The sequence below is a fragment of the Castanea sativa genome, chromosome 1, assembly GCF_040712315.1.
Source record: "Castanea sativa cultivar Marrone di Chiusa Pesio chromosome 1, ASM4071231v1".
Classification (NCBI taxonomy): domain Eukaryota; kingdom Viridiplantae; phylum Streptophyta; class Magnoliopsida; order Fagales; family Fagaceae; genus Castanea; species Castanea sativa.
The window spans coordinates 22,234,827-22,257,060 of record NC_134013.1 but is presented as its reverse complement, the minus strand read 5'-3'; the positions used below and the strand labels follow the sequence as shown (position 1 = coordinate 22,257,060).

The 22,234-nt window shown below is 42.8% G+C and overlaps 1 protein-coding gene across 1 annotated transcript; it reads left to right on the top strand.

The window, feature by feature from the left end:
- The first annotated feature begins 20,229 nt into the window (after positions 1 to 20,229).
- Positions 20,230 to 21,350, top strand: LOC142611107 (EG45-like domain containing protein 2). Its single transcript, XM_075783488.1, has 3 exons — positions 20,230 to 20,458; positions 20,810 to 21,089; positions 21,163 to 21,350. The coding sequence occupies exons 1-3, from the start codon at positions 20,362 to 20,364 to the stop codon at positions 21,167 to 21,169; spliced, it is 384 nt and encodes a 127-aa protein (XP_075639603.1). The 5' UTR covers positions 20,230 to 20,361; the 3' UTR covers positions 21,170 to 21,350.
- Positions 21,351 to 22,234: the final 884 nt, after the last annotated feature.

Sequence of the window (22,234 nt, the reverse complement as noted above, 5' to 3'; positions counted from 1 at the left end):
GGGTTATCACCAGATTCCCTTGGCACTGGAGGATCAGGAGAAGACCGCATTCATTACGCCGACGGGGAATTACCATTATAAGGTCATGCCGTTCGGTCTGAAGAATGCTGGGGCTACTTATCAAAGGATGATGACCAGAATGTTCGAACAGCAGATGGGGAAAACCATTGAGGTATACGTTGACGATATGGTGGTGAAAAGCAAAACAATCCCCTCACATGTGAAAGATTTGGCCGACACTTTTCAGATACTGAGAAGGTACAAGTTGCGCCTCAACGCCTCAAAATATTCTTTCGGCGTGGGTTCTGGGAAGTTCTTGGGATACATGATTACACATAGGGGCATAGAGGTAAACCCGGTGCAGGTTAAGGCTATTCAGGACTTGCAGCCTCCTCGAACCCGAAAGAAATTCAAAAGTTGACGGGAATGATTGCCGCTTTGAACAAGTTCATATCTCGGTCACCGACCGGTGTCGTCCTTTCTTCCAACTGCTGAATAAATGGAAAGGGTTTCAGTGGACCGAGGACTGCGAGTTAGCCTTTCAACAGCTTAAGCAATATCTATCTCGGCCACCCATCCTTTCTCGTCCAGAAGCACATGAGATTTTGTTTGCTTATCCGGCGTGGCCGTCCACGCGGTCAGCCTTGTCCCGATAAGAGATGATAGCGGGGTGCAAAGACCGGTATATTATGTTAGTAAGTCTTTGGGTGATGCCGAGGTACGTTATCAACCTTTAGAGAAAGCGCTCCCGGCCGTGGTTCATGCCACGCGAAAGCTTCCCCATTATTTTCAGTCCCACACGTGGTTGTTCCGACCCAATTGCCCCTCAAGGCGCTTCGCGTAGCGCCGACTACTCAGGAAGGATAGCAAAGTGGGGGACCATCCTGGGGGCTTTTGATGTAAAGTATAAGCCTCGCACCTCGGTGAAGGGCCAGATCCTCGCTGACTTGGTGGCAGAATTTGCCGAGCCATTACTGGAAGAAACTCTGAAAGAAGCACATATGGATGAAAAATCAGTTGGTGTGATTACAACTGCCGTGCCTCTGATTTGGAAAATGTACGTGGATGGGGCGGCTAATCAGAGAGGATCTGGTGTTGGACTTGTTCTTGTGTCCCCAGAGGGAATTGTCTTCGAAAAATCTTTGAGATTGGCGTTCTCGGCTACTAACAATGAGGCCGAATACGAAGCGGTCTTGGTAGGCATGAAAATGGTGCATAGGATGGGTGGAAGGGAAATCCACATCTTTTCGGATTCTCAACTGGTGGTGGGACAGGTCACGGGGACCATGGAGGCTAGAGATCCAAGGATGCAGGAATATTTGGCCAAGGTTAAGCGTCAGCAAACTCAATTTGGCTCCTTCGCCTTAACTCATATCTCTCGGAGCGGAAACACCCATGCAGACTCCTTAGCCACACTGGCAACGTCCTCGGCTCAAGGTTTACCTAGGGTTATCCTCGTTGAAGATTTGCTAGAGCCCTCTCCAATCATTACCAACGCGCCTCGTATCCATCTAATAAGGCCTGGACCTAGTTGGATCGACCCGGTCGTATCTTTTCTTAGGAATGATGTCCTTCCTGAGGACAAATCCGAAGCAGATAAGATACGCCGAAAGGCGCCACGATTCTGGCTGTCCGAGGATCAAAAATTGTACAAACGATCCTTTTCAGGACCGTACTTGTTGTGTGTACACCCTGATTTAACGGAGGGGCTTCTAGAAGAATTGCATGAAGGGATTTGTGGCAGCCACACTGGGGGAAGGTCCTTGGCCCACGCAGCTCGACTCAGGGTTATTGGTGGCCCAATATGCAAAGGGAGGCCCAAGACTACGCCAGGAAATGTGATCAGTGTCAGAGATTTGCTCATAATATTCACCAACCTGGAGGGGTTCTTAACCCTCTCTCCAGCCCTTGGCCTTTTGCACAATGGGGCTTGGACATTGTAGGGCCGTTCCCGAGAGCTGTTGGCAATAAAAGATGGCTTCTTGTGGGAACAGACTATTTCACTAAATGGGTTGAGGCTGAGCCCTTGGCAAATATAAGAGATATTGACTCCAAGAAGTTTGTCTGGAAAAACATCGTTACCAGATTCGGTATACCACACACGCTCATCTCGGACAATGGTGTTCAGTTTGACAGTAAGGCTTTTAGGAAGTATTGTGGTGACATGGGTATTATAAATAGGTATTCCACCCCAGCTTATCCTCGAGGAAACGGGCAGGCCGAGGCCGTTAACAAAGTCATTGTCGGTGGGCTAAAGAAAAGGTTGGATGATGCGAAAGGTAGATGGGTAGAAGAGCTCCCTCATGTTCTGTGGACGTATCGGACCACACCGCGCAGGTCCACTGGAGAAACTCCATTTTCTATGACTTACGGAGCCGAGGCGGTGATACCTCTGGAATCTGGTTTTCCCACCTTAAAGACCAGCTCCTTTAGTCCTGAGAATAACAATGGACTCCTGGAAAAGGGCCTAGATTTGCTTGAGGAACGGCGCGAGGCAGCGATGGTCCAGATGGCTTATTATCAACAGAAGCTAAAACGAGGATATGATGCCCATGTGAAGCTAAGACCACTTGCACCTGGTGATCTTGTGTTAAGGAAGGTTGTAGGCACTTCTAAGAACCCAGCTTGGGGCAAGCTGGGACCAAACTGGGAAGGCCCCTATCGCATTGTTTCAGTAGCAGGCATAGGGTCATATAGGCTAGCTGATCTAGACGAACGAATAGTACCACGTCCATGGAATGTAAATAATCTTAGAATGTATTATTATTAATGAAATGAGCTTTTGTCAGTGTGTATTTCAAAATTATGAGTAGCTCTGACGCTTGAAGTTATCAATTTTTAAGAATCAAACAGAAACTTGGTTAAGTGCAGTCCTCGGACCACAAACCTTGTGGAAATTGATGTCTTGTCATTTGTTAAACAGAACCTTAGTTATGCCGGGTCTTCGGACCTCCTACTTTGGGAAAATTAACATTTGAAGTTATCAATTTTTAAGAATCAAACAGAAACTTGGTTAAGTGCAGTCCTTGGACCACAAACCTTGTGGAAATTGATGTCTTGTCATTTGTTAAAACGTAACCTTAGTTATGCCGGGTCTTCGGACCTCCTACTTTGGGAAAATTAACATTTGAAGTTATCAATTTTTAAGAATCAAACAGAAACTTGGTTAAGTGCAGTCCTCGGACCACAAACCTTGTGGAAATTGATGTCTTGTCATTTGTTAAACAGAACCTTAGTTATGTTGGGTTTTCGGACCTCCTGCTTTGGGAAAATTAACATTTGAAGTTATCAATTTTTAAGAATCAAACAGAAACTTGGTTAAGTGCAGTCCTCGGACCACAAACCTTGTGGAAATTGATGTCTTGTCATTTGTTAAACAGAACCTTAGTTATGTTGGGTCTTCGGACCTCCTGCTTTGGGAAAATTAACATTTGAAGTTATAATTTTTAAGAATCAAACGTAAAATTGGTGAAGTCTTATCGTCGGACCACAATTTTGATCAAGGTTATCTCCTTATTATGTCTGGATGTTAATGCGTTACTGTTTATTAAACTCGGACCTTAAGTTTCATGTCTTTAAGTGTTAAGCAATTTTGTGTAAGGAATGGTCCTCGGATCTTACATCCTACTAGAAACAGTGTTGTGCATTATAAGGGCTTAATCATTATATGAAGTCCTCTTTTCTTTTTAATCAAGGCATTGTTTAAATATATTAACCATGTCACTTTTTGTTAAATCTTTAATGATGTACATAAGATTATGTGAAAGTTATGATTGTGCAATCCTTGGAGTTAGATTTGTTTACTCTGAGAAATTTTGGTTATGTGCTAATGGCAATATTTATAGCAAATAAAAAAAAAATAAAGTAAAGTATAACAGATACAACCCAAGTGAAAAGTAAATGAAATTGTTCTTCATTAATCAGTTAAATATGCATTACATAGTTAATTCAAAAATGGAAAAAGAGAAACCCTAAGCTAAGTCCTAAGCTTTTGGAGGAGGCTCATGCTGAGAGGTACTAGTGCCCTCGGTCTTTCTCAACTCTTGCTCAAAGGGAGTCAAGATCTGCTTTCCCTTATCTGCTGTCTTCGTTGGCGGGACGTTAGGTTCAACTGTTTGGCTTAAGTCCTTCTCTGCATCCCCTCCTCCTTCCTTCTCTTTGTTGGAACCAGAAGGTTCTGTAGGATCAGGAATCTGCTGTGGGACCACCGGAGGTAGGGCAGGAAGAATTGTCTCAGGGGTAGGAGTAGCAGCAGGAGCCTCTTCAATCTCCTGTATTTCTAGGGGAAGCCAAACGTTCTCGGACTTCCTCAAATCCGAAGATTGGGGAACTCCTGCTGCGTTTAAAGCTTCCCCCATACTTTTTGACAGTATTCGCGGCATAAAGCCGCGAACTCCTCTGTCAGCTGCTCCTCGGTGGTTGCTACCCCTTCATCAAAACTTGCCTGCTTGGCAGCTTGAAGAGAGAATTGGAAGGAGCTGGCTTCTTCCTTCATCAGCGCCAGCTGCTTCTTCAGATCCGAGCACTCCCTTTGAGCTTGGGAGAGCTCTTCATCTCTTGCATGAATGAGCTTGCGCTGTCCTTCTATCTGGGTCTTCATGGTCTTCAAGTTTGACTCGACCCCATTTTTCTCTCTCGTCGTCAAGAGTGTGTGAAGAAGACACCTGCTCTTCTGGAATGATAGTTGTTTGTGAGTGCACAGCAAGGGGGATTGCTGCTATAGGCCGGTTGTACAAAACGGTGTTGGGAGCGTCCGGGAGTTCGCGGTCGTCCAGAAAGTGGGGCCGAGCTACGTTTATCCTCCTTCGTCTTCGGTCGCCCGCAATTATGGCGCTCTCTATCTACTGGAAGTCCGAGGAAAGGGGATTGTACCCTAGAATGAGGTGAGCAGCCCGGAGTTGTAAGTCTTCACTAACGAACACTTCGGAGCGAAGTACTCGGTTTAGATCGGCAATGTTACAATGACTCAGACGAGGACGCACGTGCTGCTTATCTGCAAAAAAGACGTCAAAACGAACAAATGCGGTCGATTCACACAAATATTTAACAAATTTAAGTAAATATGAATACGCATTTCGTGTGTGTTAGGAGAAGTTGTGTTGTGGGGAGATTAATCCTACGGCGTCGCATCCGGATCCCCCCACTCAACCGGGCGATGGAGGCCGTCGTGCCAGTTCCCAGACACGATCAAGTAGTCGTCCTTCATGCCTTTGTTTGATTTGGGCAGACAGGAGATTAGCCTAACGGTGCTGGACCGAGATTTAATATAATAACCTACCTTAGAAAGTTTATGGGACTCATATAGGAACACGACATCGTGCCATGTGAGGTTTAAACCCATCTGCTCGTTGAGAGCATCTACACTACCTAGAACTCTAAAAACGTTTGGGAGGCATTGATCGGGACACAACCGGTGGTTGCGAAGGTATTCCCTCATTACGGGTTTCATTGGAAGGGTCATTCCACCCTCTATAAAGGCTATCATAGGAATGATAACCTCTCCCTCTTTCCTAGAACCGGCCACGGCTTCTGCCGGGCAATATTTTAGTCCTACATCGCTGGGAATACGGTATTTAGCCCTAAAACCCTCCATCCCAGCGACGGAATCAACTAGACACTTAAACCTACCCATTATAAGAGAACGAAATGCTAAACTTTAAAGGAAAAAATGTTTACGAAGACAGCCGAGGACTGTATCCGAGGAGAAAAGGTTAAGAACAGAGAGAGCAAGAACTTACAAAGTTGGAGGTACGGGTTTCCACGGTTTTCTGCTGGTAAAGAATGATTGTAGGTGTTTTGATGGGATTGATCCCTGATGAATTAAATGAAGGCGCAGGTTCCCGAAGCGTCACGACGTGCGAAAAGGCGGCCTCGAAATTATATTTGTCCCGCCTAAAATTTCGTGGAGTAATGAGGGCCGTTGGATGCCCATCTCACCGTTGAATGTGAGGGACAAAGTGTAACTGGCAGTATTAAATACGCGCGTTGTTCAAAATAAAACCGCCAAATGGCATCTTCTGGGACGCGAAACGATTTCCACACGTACCATAACTAACAAAGTGAGTGGAGTAGGTTCTCGTCGGATCAAAACCCTATTTTTCTCCTCGGACGTTGAAAATTAGAGTTTTGAGGGGCTATTGTGGGGGGCGAAAAGATCCTGATGAGAATGTGGGCCTTTTGGGCCGTGTTAAGAAAGGCCGACCTGCTACTGGGTTTAGAATTTGTTGGTACTATGGGTCGGCCCATACGCCGAGGGTTCGAGGATCCAGCCGAGGGTGGACTTATCCTCGGACGGACACCGAAGAACTCGGGGTTTCGCAATAAAGATTAGGGGATGACACGGTTAAGACCAATGGTTAAAAGGGGTAAACCCTAGAATGCCCCAGAAGCACTGGTGTTGAAGAAATGTCAAAGATAAAGGCTGCTACCTCCACATTAAAGACCCTGCACCTACCACCCCGGCCGCATTGATGGGGAAGTGACACTCCGAACGAGTGGAAGAGAAACTTCGGTTACTATTCAAAGGCACTAGGAAAAGAAATATCTAGGTTAAAGGGGAGGTAAAGCAACACGTGTAAAAGGTATTCAAGAGAGTAGTATTTAAGGGGGAATCTAAGACAGAAAGGGGGATCTCCCTCTTGGTAACCTAAAAGAAAGAGAAAAAGAAAGAGAGAGAAATTATATAAGAACAGTTCTCGGCTTACGTCCGAGCAGATTGATTCAGAGCATTCTTTGTTGTTTTTAAGTGTTTATAATCTTTAGCTTGCTATTTAATCCTCAAACACTTCTAACCTGGGTTTCAAGCCCACACTCTACAAATTACATTGTTTAAGGCTCGTTGGGCCTGAGCCCGTAACTGTTCTTGGGGCCAGGTGCAATTGTGCACTTACAGTCACTTGCTACAAGCATTGGTGTACTTGTCAGATTAATCGATTCCCACCCATTTGTGAGACTCGTATATGATCTACCACAAACGTCAATTTTATGACAGAGAGAGAGAGACACTAGTCGCTAACTCGTGCTATGCACGAGAACCTACCTATTTGTGAGGTAGACTAAAATAATTTTATAAAATCTTAAATTGATTAAAAAACTACACTATTACATGATTTTTTTTGTATGATTTCAATTTGTATTACAATTTGTTGAAAAAACCATTACTTGAACGAGCAATGGCTTACAAAAAATTTGTCAAACAGTTTCAGATACTGTAAAAAAATAACTCAAAGATTTAGATATAAAAACTTTTAAAAGACAAAAAAATATTAAAGAATCAGATGATTCACTGCTTAAAAATTGTTGAAACAAAACAAAATATACATGACTAAATAATAGAGAAATATAAGAGAAAGGTGGGTTAAATTCAAAAGTTGGCTATAATTATTGAAATGAATCAAAAGATTCAGAGCCTAAAAATTTATATATATATATATATATATATATATATATATATATATATATATATATATATATATATATAGATAGGGATGAAGATAACTCAGACCGTCCATGGTCATCACACCATCAGCCGTCCGCCCAGAAGGCAGCATCAAGACGAGTCTAACGCGCATGGTCGTCCTTGGACGGGGACAAACCTACATCGCTCGTCCTAGGAAGGCGCACATCCCCGCCTTGAAAGAATTCGTCCACATAAAGACCCCTGGACGAGACGTTTACACTTGAGCATTACTAAGTGCATTTTTTCACTCCGTGATTTACGCATAACTTCCGGTGACCGTTGTATGAGAAGATATAACTCCTAAACGGTTGTGGGAGTTATCCATGAACCCCCGACCTCCTCAAATCTAGGAGAGGTTACAATTCCAATAACTGCTCCTAGGACACTATATAAACACCCATTCAGACCAATGAAAGGTACGTTTTACGATTCCTAAAAAGTTGAAATTCCAAAAATACAGGGAGAAAACTAACTTTGCCATCAGAGGGTTCTTGGCCGGCGATCCCGATCACATTTGATCGTTTTTCTTTGTCTTTCAGGCCAACAAGAAAGCAAGTGGTCCTTTCAAGTCCGAAGCATCCAGCCTACTGATTTTTTTTGCATCATCAGTTGGCGCCGTCTGTGGGAAAAGACAAAAAAACAAATAAGCACTGTTCACTGTTCTTTTCATTCGACTGTGTTTTTTGTTGTCAAGGATTAGCCTTTCCCAGACAAAAGACTGAATGGTTCGAACAAGATCAAGGGCTACTAGCCCAGGCCACCAAGAGAGTAGGATGCTTCTAGGAACCCCCTTCGCAATCGCAGGTTAGCACCTGTCATGCAACCGCCTTCTATTCAACATATACAATCCATGGCTGCCGCTATGGCAGAACTGACACGTCAGAATCAGGAGTTGAATAGGGAGATCAACCTCAGGAGGCAGCGCCAAGATGGGCACGCGGATGGACGGGCGCCGAGTCAGGAAAGTGGAGGAGAAAATGTCGAGTCTGAAAATCAGACAAGGGGTACCGCTTCAAGAAGAGTGCCACACTTGGAAAAAGAGATGGACCAGATGAGAAAAGCCATGGATGAGATGAAGGAAAATATGAGGCGGGCGAACCCAGTGGATGATATGGTTCACCGAACGGACTCCCCTTTCACGACTTCCATCAACAGTCACCCCCTACCTCCGAAATTTAAAATGCTTTCTTTGGATTCGTATGATGAAAATCGTGACCCATGTGATCATATTGCTACGTTCAAGACGACCATGCACATTCAAGGGGTCCCGGACGAAATTATGTGTAGAGCTTTCCCCACCACACTTAAGGGACCAGTGCGGGTGTGGTTCAGTAAAATACCCCCAAACTCGGTGGGATCATTTGAAGAGTTGAGTAAGTTGTTTGTCAATAATTTCATTGGAGGACAGCGCCACAAGCGTTCCTCTTCTAGTCTGCTGACTATAGAGCAAGGGGAAAATGAGAGTTTGCGATCCTTTATCACCCGGTTTAATAGGGAGGCCTTGACGGTGGACGAGATGGATGACAAGTTATTGCTGACCGCTTTCTACAATGGGGTCAATTCTGACTTGTTCATTCATAAGCTCTACGAGCAGGAGCCACAGACTATGGCCGAGCTCGTCCATTCGGCCTAGAATTTTATGAATGCTGAGGACGCTATCATAGCCAAGAAAAGAAAAAGGGCAGAATGCTCGGAAGCGGGTCACCATCGTTATTCAGATCAGGGACCTCGTCCAAAGAAAGCTCGGGTAGACGAGAGGAAAGATAAGGATGGTAAGAAGGCGAGTTCCTCCTCGAGGAATCAGCAATACACGCCCCTGACTATGCCACTAGAGTAGGTTCTTATGTAGATCAAGGATGATCCGTCCTTGAAGTGGCCGGATAAAATGAAAGGAGACCCTAACAAGCGTAATAGGAGCAAGTACTGCCGCTTTCACAGAGACCACGGGCATGAGACGGACGAGTGCTTTGACTTGAAACAGCAGATAGAGAATCTCATTAGACAAGGAAAACTAAGGAACTTCCTTGGATGAGACCAAAGAGATGAGAAAATGAAAGCCAAGGTGGAAGAATCATCACGTCCCCCACTAGGAGAAATAAGGGTAATTATAGGAGGAAACTCGACAGCGCAGTCGTCCAAGTCAAGGAAGACATACCTGAAGGTGGTGCAGAACATCCAGCAGTCCGGACGACCTCCTAGGACGAGGGAAGTAAACGAGCAGGCCGTTACGTTCACGGACGAGGAAGCAGGACGACTTCACCACCCACACGATGACGCGATAGTCATCACCCTACTCATTTCTGACTACATGACCAGGAGGGTGTTGATAGACAATGGCAGTTTTGCAGACATTCTCTACTACCCCGCATTCCAGCAAATGAGGCTAGGACGAGATCAGCTTCGGCCAGTGAATTCGCCGTTGGTAGGATTCGGAGGAATGAAGGTGCAACTGGTGGGTACCATCACACTACCAGTGGTTGTTGGAACGTATCCACAGCAGATAACCAGGGAGGTAAATTTTCTTGTTGTTGATTGTGTATCGTCATATAATGCAATTATTGGAAGACCAACTCTGAATAGCTGGAAGGCGGTAACCTCTACTTACCATTTGTCCATCAAATTTCCAACTGAGCACGGAGTAGGCCAAGTACAAGGAGATCAGTTGGCCACCAAAGAATGCTACTTAGCTATGCTGGCGATGGACGAGCATATACAGGCAATGAGTATAGAAGGGAGAAGGGTCGCGGCGGAGCCCATTGAAGTATTAGAAGATGTCCCTTTGGACGAGAGCCAGCTTGAGAAGTTTACCAGAATTGGGGCGAGCATGGAAGAGGGGGCAAAGCACGCTTTGGTTCGATTTCTGAAGAAGAGCCTCGATGTCTTTGCATGGAGTCATGAGGACATGTCTGGCATTGATCCGAGTGTCATTACCCATAGCTTGAATGTGTGTCCCTATTCAAAACCAGTGCGTCAGAAGAAAAGGATTTTCGCTGTTGAGCGAGACAATGCCATTAAGGAAGAAGTACAGAAATTGGTCGCCGCGGAGTTCATCCAAGAAGTTTATTATCCGGATTGGTTAGCGAACGTGGTCATGGTCAAGAAAGCTAACGGCAAGTGGCGAATGTGCGTGGACTTCACTGATTTAAACAAAGCTTGCCCCAAGGATAGTTACCCATTGCCACGCATTGATCAGCTGGTGGACTCGACGACAGGTTACTGAGTGCTTAGCTTCATGGACGCTTTCTCAGGTTACAACCAGATACAGATAAATGAAGCGGATCAAGAGAAGACCTCATTCATTACAAGCCAAGGGTTGTATTGCTACAAGGTAATGCCCTTTGGTTTGAAGAACGCGGGGGCGACTTACCAAAGGCTGGTTAACCATATGTTCCATCCTCAAATCGGGCGAAATGTGGAGGTTTATGTAGACGACATGCTGGTAAAGAGCCATGACGAGGATAAACATCTGGACGACCTTCAAGAGACTTTTGATACATTGCGGCAATACAACATGAAATTAAATCCAAGCAAGTGTGCTTTCGGAGTTTCATTGGGGAAATTTTTGGGGTTCATGATGTCGCACAGAGGAATTGAAGCAAATCCGGACAAAATCCAGGCGATACTGAATATGGAACCACCAAAGAATATCAAGGAAGTTTGGTCTCTTACTGGACGGGTCACCGCCCTTAACAGGTTTGTCTCGAAAGCTACTGATAAGTGTTTACCTTTCTTTAAAGTCCTTATAAAGGCATTTGAATGGACGGACGAGTGTCAAAGGGCCTTCCAAGACTTAAAGACATATCTTATGACAGCGCCGCTGTTGAGTCCATCAGTACCTGGGGAAGAGTTGTATTTGTATTTGGCAGTGTCCCCACACGCAGTAAGCTCAGCGTTGGTCAGAGAAGAGGGGAGAGTCTAGAAACCGGTTTATTATACGAGCCGTGTGATGAGAGGAGCAGAAGGACGATACCCGATGATGGAGAAGCTAGCCTTTGCATTGATCACGACTTCCAGGAAGCTGAGGCATTATTTCCAAGCTCACATCATCAACGTCCTGATAGACCACCCTATAAAGAAGGCAATGAACAAATTGGAAGCTGTTGGGCGGCTAATACAGTGGGCTGTTAAACTTAGCGAGTTCGATATCAGATACATTCCAAGGAGTGTGATAAAGGCGCAGGCATTAGCAGATTTCATCGCAGAGTTCACCTCCAGCTAGGATGAGCTGGACAAGGACGAAAGTGTTGAAAAATGGGTGATTAATGTCGACGGATCGTCCACACTGTATGCAAGAGGAATTGGGGTTGTACTGAAGTCCCCTGAGGGTGACAGGCTGGAGTATGCAGCCCGTCTGCAGTATCAAACTACCAACAACGAGGCTGAGTACGAGGCTCTACTCAAGGGATTGGAATTGGCTAAGTCCTTAGGGGCGGAGTCGGTAACAATCAGAGGAGATTCTCAGCTAGTCATTAACCAAGTAAATGGAATGTGTGATACTAAGGAAGATTGAATGAAGAAATACCTCAACAAAGTGAAGCGACTTGCACGAAAATTTTCAGCTGTAAGTTTTGTTCAACTACCCAGGGAGGAAAATACGGAAGCAGACGCCTTGGCAAAAGCAGCTTCGGCAGGAGTCACAGACGAGCGTAACAACATCCAATATATGCCGAGCATAAACATCCCTGACATATAGCAGATAGGAGGGGGAGAGAATTGGATAAGTCCAATAGTGATCTATCTCAAAGATGGAAGGCTTCCAGAAGACAAGGATGAAGCAAGAAAGTAAAGGGTCAGGGTAGCCAAGTACGTCCTCATAAATGAAGTGTTGTACAAGCGAGGTTTTTCCCAACCTTACTTAAGGTGCTTGGCTCCTGACGAGTCAAACTATGTTATAAGGGAAGTTCATGAAGGAGCATGTGGAAATCATTCAGGAGCAAGGTCGCTAGTCCATAAGATCGTCCGTGCCGGCTACTATTGGCCTACAATGCAAGCAGATGCTAAAGCCTATGTCAAGGTATGTGACCAGTGTCAGCGCTATAGCAATGTACCTAGGCAGCCGTCAGAGTACCAGACCCCAATGATGGCCCATGACCCTTTGCATAGTGGGGACTGGATATCCTAGGCCCTTTCCCCATGGGAACCAGGCAAATGAAGTTACTGGTGGTAGGAATCGATTACTTTACCAAGTGGGTAGAAGCCGAACCCCTCGCAGCAATCACTCAGCAAAATGTGAAAAATTTCGTATGGAAGAATATTCTATGTAGGTTCGGAGTACCCGGGGTATTAATATCGGATAACGGATGTCAATTCGACAATGCACCCTTCAGAGACTTCTGCAATCATTTTGGGATCAAGAATCACTATTCCTCGCCCTCCCATCCACAGGCAAATGGACAAGCAGAAGTAGCGAACCGATCCCTGCTGAAAATCATCAAGACTCGGCTCGAGGGGGCAAAAGGGATTTGGCCAGACGAGCTACTAGGTGTTCTTTGGGCCTACAGGACGACTGTACGAACCCCAACAGGAGAAACCCCCTTTAAGTTAGCCTACGGAAGTGAAGCCGTTATACCGACAGAAGTCCATATGGCTAATCACCGAGTGATGAAGTATCAGGAAAGAGAGAACGTGGAGCAACTCCGTCTTGACCTCGATCTTATCGACGAGGTAACAATGGACACGGAGCAAAGGACAGCAAGATATAAGAACCTTATGGCCAGGCAGCATGACGCCATGGTAAAACCCAGGCGGTTCAGTGTTGGGGACCTTGTTCTCAAAAGAGTCTCCTTGGCAACTAGGAACCCAACTCATGGAAAGTTGGGACCTAATTGGGAAGGACCCTATAGGGTAATTAACTGCAAGAGGCAGGGATCTTACTACCTGGAAGCTCTGGACAGACGGAAGTTAGAGCATCTCTGGAATGTGGAACACCTAAGGAGGTACTATCAGTAATGAGCAGGGACGAGGGAAATCAATAGCAAAGTTACAGCTATAACCTATATTCACTTATACTTACTGTTGTGTGCTTACTACTATTATGGTGTGTTATGAATAAAAAGTGCACTAGTTCTTAAACTTTTGCACCGCTTACAGACCAGCTTATGAAAGACGAGGTTATGTATTTTTCTTAAGTATTTTAATAAGGCACTAGCTTATAAGCATGTGCCACGTTTGTGAACAATGTTCATGTAATAATATGGTTTGGATTTCTTATGTATTTGATGCATAGATCTAGTTTCTATAATAATACCCACAGAAGGGGCAAAAGCCTAAGACGAATAGAAATCTTTGGACGCAGAAACACTCGTCTAAGGCTTTCCTTTAAATAAGGATAAAGCAAAGAGAAAAAAGCTAAGGCATACTCGTCAAAGGCTTTCCTTTAAATAAGGATAAAGTAAAGAGAAATAAGCTAAGGCATACTCATCCAAGCATTCCTTGAAATAAGGATGAAGTAAAGAGAAAAAAGATAAGGCATGCTCGTCCAAGATTTCCTTTAAATGAGTATAAAGCAAAAAGAAAAGGCCAAGACCCACTCGTCTAAGAAAGAAAGTAGGCATTAAGGCATAGCATTCTAAAGACGAGCAGCTAGTCAAGACGAGTAAAACTGAACTCCTTGCGAGAAGACGAGTAATAATTGCCTAAAGGACAAGCAAAAGTAATGCAGTCATCATTATCGTCCTAAGTGGGTCGTCCATAAAGAAATCGCGTAGATGATCATTCAACACTTAGAACATTGTTTAAAAGACAATTGCATAAATGATAACAACAATGTATAAGCTCGTCCATACAATAGGTAACAGATAAAGAAAATATTCTTTAGTCTAAAGAGGGTAGACGACCACCGTCCAAAAACCCTTATAAAATAAGCATTAAAAGGCAATTGTTAATAAACTTGTCCAGAACACTCTAGACGAGGTAATTGTACTTGAATACATTTTAAATAAAAAAAAAAAAGAAAGAAGAGAAAGCCAAACAACAATAACACTAGTTAAAAAAAAAAAAATTTCTTCAAGAGGGGGGGGCATCAATGTTGGGGTCGTCCTGAGCTGGTTTGGTGGAAGCGTCGTCCTCGATGTTGACATCGTCTGAGCCTGTGTGAACGAGAGAACTTGTAGCAGCGCCAAGGTTGAGTTTAATGGGGCTAAAGTCAACTCCAGGAAAGTTGTCTATAGCGTCCATCCTAAAATCCTCAAACCCTGCTGTGTAGTTCGTGTCCAGCAGGTCAGTGAACTCTTTGGACGCTTTGAATTCCTCCACTGCCTCGTCTTTAGCTTTCTTAAGAAGAAGACTCAGCTCGTCATTCTTCTTTTGAAGAAGGTCGAGACGGTCGTCCTTCTTGGCAGCGTTGGATTTCAGCTCCCCCACCAAAGCCTTCAACTCCTCAGCCTCGTCCTTGGCACCTCGGCCCAAGTCTTGCAGTCGTTCTTGATCTCTTCTATTATTTTCTCTAGAAGGATCCTCGTCCTGTCCATCTCTGTGGCCTGCCTGGACGCAGCTATGAACTTTGACATTGCCTACATGGAAGATAAGAGGGTTCAAGAGATAAAAATAACGTTAGATAACATGGCCAAACCAAGACGAGGAAAAAATGGTTACCTTAAAAAGATCGTGGACGCCGGAGTGCTCAAACTCCTTCAAAGACATGTCGTAGCACGCAGCCACGTCCTCGCCTTTCACAGCCTCTTGGAATCGTTCCCAAGCCAAATCCTCGTTCTCCAGCAAATTTGTAGAAATCCTTTGAGGAGGCTGGGACGAATCAGGGGCAGGGGACTTGGATGGAGTGATGTTGACAGGTGTAGACGAGTCGATGTCGACGACTGGGACGGACGGCTGGGAGGAAGGAGGATCAGGCCTAGTAGTTTCGGGCCCGGACGACCCATGCTTGGCCTTCTTTCCCCGACGACTGGGCAGGCTAGTCAAGTCCAAGTGCTTGGACAAGCTTTTCCTCTTGTCTCCAGCACTAGGACGAGGCTAGGTTTGAGCTTCAGGTCTCGCCGCCTCGTCGATCACCTCCTTTCCCTTATTCCCCTTCATGGTTGCCATTCCTAAAAAAAAAATAAAAAAAAGAGAAATATGAACACATATACATACAAATAAATAAATAATAATAATAAAATAAAAATGAAAAATACATATATCTTTAAGAAAAGCACTCACGTCTACGGACGGTTTGTTCGTGCGCTAGGGCTTTAACGGACGGATCAGGGCCAAGTCCCCACCTGTGCAGGCGTTGAAGGGTCACCAACGAGTGAAAATCTCTCTCGGGGTGTAGACGAGCCCTGTGGACGCGATCACGGTGGAACTTGCTCAAAGAAGGACGTCCAACAGCTGAAAAAGGAAGAGGGAAATTAAGGTTAGACCACTGTATGAAATATGACAAAACAAATATATAAAAAAAAAAAACGAGGAAAAAAAAAAACATAACATACCTTCTGGACGAAGGTTTCCTAATTCTCCAGTGTAAGGGGCAAATGCATCTCTACCAATCTCGATAGGATGCCCCGCCCAGAAACCAGAGACAAAGAAAAATTCTGTCTTCCAGTTTTTGTCAGACGAAGGCAAAGACTTAATCAATCTACAGTCATTGCCCCTAGCTGTAAACTGATAAAAGCCTAGAGATTGACTTATCTCGGAGGGTTTATAACAGTACAGGAACTCGTCCACGGTGATAGGACGGTTCCCATAAAATACCTCCCTCTATAAGACTTGCATAGAGACAATAAGTCTCCACGCGTTGGGGTTAAGTTGACACACTCCCAAACCTAGCTTAGTGAGTAATTCCCTAACGAAGGCATTTAAAGGAAATCTAAGCCCCCATAACAGGTAAACTTCGTAGACACCAATCCCAAAACAGGGTTGGCAACACCATTCCCCTTGGACGGCTAACCTAGGGTTCAGATCGTCTAGGATTTAGAACCAGCTCCTAAGAGCGTCCAACCTCCTCTCGTCCGTCTTGGAAGGGATTTCAATGGAACAACTATATACTGTTTCTTCTTCGTCCAAAGGGGAGGACGGCGGGATGCTTGTCGAGGTATCAGCCCCCGAGGCTATCCTCATCCTAACATTCTCTTGAAAGGTTTCGACGGGAATTCCAGGAACGCCAGAGGTGTATTCCTTTGTTGTGTGACCACTACTACTACTGTCGCCACTGGAGGTACTATAACTAGAAGAATCGTGATACTCGTCTATGGCCTTGACTACACTGTCGCTAGACGAACAGGAAGCCATTGAAGATGCCCTAGCACTTAGAAAGGAAAGTTTGAGAGTTAGAGTAAAGGGAATACCTGGCTCTAGACGAAAGATGCTAAGGACGCTAAGAATACTCCTAGACGAGGCGACGGACGAGAGTGTCAAAATAGAAAATTTGAAAAAGTGAGAGGGGCATGAGGGGGAAACCACTACTTATAGGAGGAAAAGTCTCGGTAATCGCAATGACGAAACCAATGAGAAAGCGACACGTGGCATCTGCCTCGAGAAAGTAAGTTGACATAACCAACCCCCTATGAAATGGTGACACGTGGCACGCTTCTTAAAAAAAAAAAAGTCGTCCTAAAGTTTGGTAATATGCTGCATGACCCCTGGACGAGGGGGCAACTGATAGGGATGAAGATAACTCAGACCGTCCATGGTCATCACACCATCAGCCGTTCATCCAAAAAGCAGCATCAAGACGAGTCTAACGCGCATGGTCGTCCTTGGACGGGGACAAACCTACATCACTCGTCCTAGGAAGGCGCACATCCCCGCCTTGAAAGAATTCGTCCACATAAAGACCCCAGGACGAGACCTTTACACTTGGCATTACTAAGTACATTTTTCCACTCCGTGATTTACGCATAACTTCCGGTGACCATTGTATGAGAAGATATAACTCCTAAACGGTTGTGGGAGTTATCCATGAACCCCCGACCTCCTCAAATCTAAGAGAGGTTACAATTCCAATAACTGCTCCTAGGACACTATATAAACACCCGTTCAGACCAATGAAAGGTACGTTTTACGATTCCCAAAAAGTTAGAATTCCAAAAATACAGGGAGAAAACTAACTTTGCCAACGGAGGGTTCTTGGCCGGCGATCCCGGTCACCTTTGATCGTTTTTCTTTGTCTTTCAGGCCAACAAGAAAGCAAGTGGTCCTTTCAAGTCCGAAACATCCAGCCTACTGATTTTCTTTGCATCATCATATATATATATATATATATATATATATATATATATATATATATATATATATATTTGACTAAACAAATTTAGATGTTAAAACTTCCAAAATGCCAAAAAAGATATGTAATTAAAGAATAAGTTATTGAAACATTTCAAAAAAATATAGGCGTTAATGCACTTTTAGTCCTTACATTTTGACACGATTTCTATTTTGGTCCTTACATTTTATTTTTACCACTTTTAGTCCCTAAACCAATTAACGCGTGACATTTAAGTCCTTACCGTCACTCAACTAACAAAAAATGCTGACGTGACTGATGGCACCGTAAAATAATAATTAAAAAATCTATTTTAGCATTAAAAAATTGCCACGTCAGCATTTAAATTAATTTTAATTAAAAAAAAAATTAAAAACAAAAAATTACGGATCTAAGAACAAGAATTTGTTCTTCAATTTTCTTCTTAAATCAAGAAATAAACCCAGCAATCAAAGAGCATACCCAGATTGAATATCAAAGACATCAAACCCAGCAAACCCAGTGTGGTCCTCGAACTCGCTTAAGCAAATGGCACCACTACTATCAGTCTCACTGCATTCATGCCACTACTATCATCACCCTTCACTCTCACTCTCGCTCTCTCGTTCTCGCTCTCGCTCAGCTCTCAAAACACTCTCTTCCTTTCTCGTCTCCACAAAACCCTTCTCTTCCAAAAACCCTAGCCTCACAATGTCGAAGCCCCCTTCCGCTTTTGACGCACTCATGTCCAACACACGCACCACCGCCTCCAAGAAAAAGCCTCAATCTTCTTCTCCCAACAAGCGCAAAACCCTAGATTCCAACCCTCCCCAAAACCGCCAAAATCCCCAATTCTTCGCCGCCTGGTAACGCCGTTTCCGACGCGAAACCCGAAGAGTCTAGTGGGACCAAGCAGGTTAAAGAGAATGGAAGCTGTGTTCAAGATCCTAATTTGTCTGGGTCGGAGAAGAAGACGAAGGTGATCGGCGTGGAGGAGAGAGTTGTGCAATTGAAGAGCAAAATGCCGGAATTGAAGAAGAAAGCGGGGGATTTTGATTCGAGATCGGTGGCGAGTTGGGGCGAGGGCGAGCGTGTTCCGTTCATATTTCTTTGTTTGGTTTTCGACATGATTTCAAACGAGTCGGGGCGGATTTTGATTACGGATATTGTGTGTAATATGCTGAGGACTGTGATGGTTACAACCCCAGCTGGGTTTGCTAGGTTTGATGTCTTTGGGTTTGCTCTTTGATTCTGGGTTTGATGTCCTGGGTTTATTTCTTGATTGTAGAAGAACTATGAAGAACAAGTTCTTGTTCTTAGATCTGTAATTTTTTGTTTTTAATTTTGTTGTCAAATTTTTTTTATTTAATTAAAATTAATTTAAATGCTGACGTGACAATTTTTTAATGCTAAAATAGATTTTTTAATTATTATTCTACTGTGCCGTTAGCCACGTCAGTATTTTATGTTAGTTGAGTGACGATAAGGACTTAAATGTCACGTGTTAATTGGTTTATAGACTAAAAATGGTAAAAATAAAATGTAGGGACCAAAATAGAAATTGGGTCAAAATGTAGGAACTAAAAGTGCATTTACGCAAAAAATATATGACTATTCAAAAGAGAAATATAAGAAAAAGAAAAAAGTACACAAACCCATAAAACAATAAGTTTTAAATTTTAACGGGTCTAAACTTTAAACAAACCTCATCAGCATTTGGCTCAAGCTAAAAAATGTTGAGCAGGAGCCCATGTTGAAATAATGAAAGCCATACCTCCTCTTTTTTTTTTTTTTTTTGAGAAACACACATACATACACATACATAGGGAAGGGGATGAGAAAAGGGAATACACTTACACGCCAACACCAAAACTGCATGCGACAGTTAGTGTTGCGGAGCAAGTGATGAACCCCTTCTCAATATCATATCTTACCGATGTGAGATAACTTGACAACACTGAGTATCTTTTTTATTTGAGAAACACACACACACACACACACACACACACATATATAGGAGAAGGGAATGAGATAAGAGAATACATTCACACGCCATTGTATATAAGTTTTCTGCCTAATAAATTAATATACTTTAAATGAAAAAGCATAAAATAATTTTTTTTAAAACAAAGTAGAGGTGAAGAAAATAACAGAAGAAGAGCTCATATTTTTACTCGGCTTAAAAACAAATATTGGGGTTTGCACTGCACATTAAAATATTGAGGAGACCCCTTCATTCAATTATTTAATTATAGGTCTATTTGGGATCGGCTTATTTTGCTGAAACTGAAAAATTTTTGTTGAAAGTACTATAGATTAAGATGAAGGTTAGCTAAAATAGTACAGTAAGACTTATGAATAGAACCAACAAGTGTAGTGAGGTTCATAAATAATAGTAAAAATAAATTGAGTAGTAAAATGAATTAGCAAAAATAACTTTTGCCAAACACACGCTAATGGTAGGATCCCGTGACCCCTTCCAATGATAAGATCCCGTGACCCCTTTCAATGCTTATCTTAGAAGAAACTTTAACTTGTAAACAGTAAAATATTCGTGAACCTCCTTTCACGAGAACTAAAATAAGCTCTTCAGATCTCAGCCAAAAAAAAAAAAAAAAGCTCTTCAGAGGGAGAGAGAAACTTCAATCCCAGCTATATAATTTGACACGAAGCAAATGTATTTGTAGAGCAGAAATTATTTGGTGTTTTCCTTTGCTAATTATATATGAGGCACTTGGTGATCATGGCAATTGTGTTTGGCTTAATAAGCCGAGTTCTTGGGGACATATGCACAGCTGCTTCTTATGGTCCTCCATATATGCGTAAGTATACTACGCAGTTTTGCTCATATATATATTTTTTATATAATATAATTCGGTAGCTGCAATAATAAGAGAGAGGCTTCAATTTTGGTTCTCTCATAAAAGAAGAACAAATAAAGCCACTTATAAGTTACTAGGCTCTTGATGCTCCATACATCGATCTCAAGTAGTACAATAATGGGAAAAGATAAAATTTTTCTTTTCGGTAACTCGCAGGGATAAACTTTTAGGAGTATTGATCATAGGCAATACTTTTTGCATTTCCTTTAGGTCGAAGCATGCGCGTAATGCCTAGTTTGCTTTATAGTACAGCTAATTAAAATGCTCATTAATTAGAATATCTTAATACAGCTACAAGGTGCAATGGAAATCAACAAGAACAGTTCCCTCCGGGAAATCTTTTTGTGGCAGTGAGTGAGGGATTGTGGGATAATGGTGCTGCTTGTGGGAGGCGTTATAGGCTGAGGTGCTTAAGTGGAAATAACAAACCATGTAAGGACGGTACCATTGATGTTAAGGTGGTGGATTACTGCCCACAATCGCCGTGCCCTTCTACCCTCCTCATTTTGAGTAATGCTTTTGCAGCCATCTCACGCTCTCCCAAAGCAAAAATTAATGTCGAATATATCCAGTAAGTATGTTGTTCCTCTTCTTCTCGTTACTCATTCTATTTTATCTATGAACTTATTCTAAATCACGTGCAGGATATAACATTTTTATGGACCAAAACTCCTCCGCGTACTGGTCATAGCATTAGATGGCTTGTCTGGTAATATTATTTTAGTAACATTGTTTAAGTGTTGTAAAAATACATGTGGATGGAAAAATGTTGTGGAAATACATGTTGTATTATTTAAATAATGAAAACTGTTGTTTAAACAATACAACCAAACATACCCAGAATGATTGAATCAACGTATAGTTTGCTCGAAATTCTGAAAGGAGTATACGTACGAAATGTAACTTTGAACGTTGATTGTTGCTTGATTGTGTTGTTAACGGTTTATATCAATGTTATGAATTTAATATAGCGATTTAAAAATAAAATTTTAATAAAGGGGATTAGATTGTTTAGCATGGTTGGACAGTGCTCTGTTGAATAATAATTATCTGGAAGAAAATTACTCCAATTGTAGATTTGAACACTTTTGGCCTATGAATTTAAGCACATGAAAAAGAACCAAAGCCTTTCTCAACTTCCACCAGACAACATGTTAAAGGTTGCTTAGTTTGTTTAGTTCGTAATTGTGCTTAGTTTGTAATACTGTTCATAAGCTACATGTAGTAGTTGTGAGCAAAACGACTTGTAGTTTTGCTATTGTTCATAATTGGTTAGTTTGTTGTACTGTAGGTAACACGTGTACAGCTTTGATAGGTAGCTTAGTTAGTTATTTTTCTGTTATTCCTTTTCCCGCATCCGTTGCTGTATATAAGGAACAGAGTAGGCTAATTATCTATATAGAAAATTCATTCTCTCAATCTTGCTTCTTGCTCTATATTTCTCTTCTCTATGTACTGAGCAATCTTCCATTGTAGAAGCTAAGGTCTGAGAACGAATTTCAACACAACAGATAAAAAAGAGTAATCCGAAAACAAGCACATTTTAGTGATCTTCTCCCAGGTTGAGTAGTGTAATTTGTTGATATGTATCTTTAAAATCTCACTTCTTTGACATGTCAAACTAGTATGCAATGGAATATAGGAATATTACATCATTCTGTGCAAATTCGATTTTTTTTTTTTGAAAATACTTAGTTTACATTGTACATTTTTTGT

Bases quoted from the DNA above. Each gene is read 5' to 3' on its own strand.
- LOC142611107 (XM_075783488.1), top strand. From the start codon at position 20,362: ATGAGGCACTTGGTGATCATGGCAATTGTGTTTGGCTTAATAAGCCGA. The intron at 20,459-20,809 runs GTAAGTATACTA...ATCTTAATACAG, and splicing joins TTATGGTCCTCCATATATGC to CTACAAGGTGCAATGGAAAT.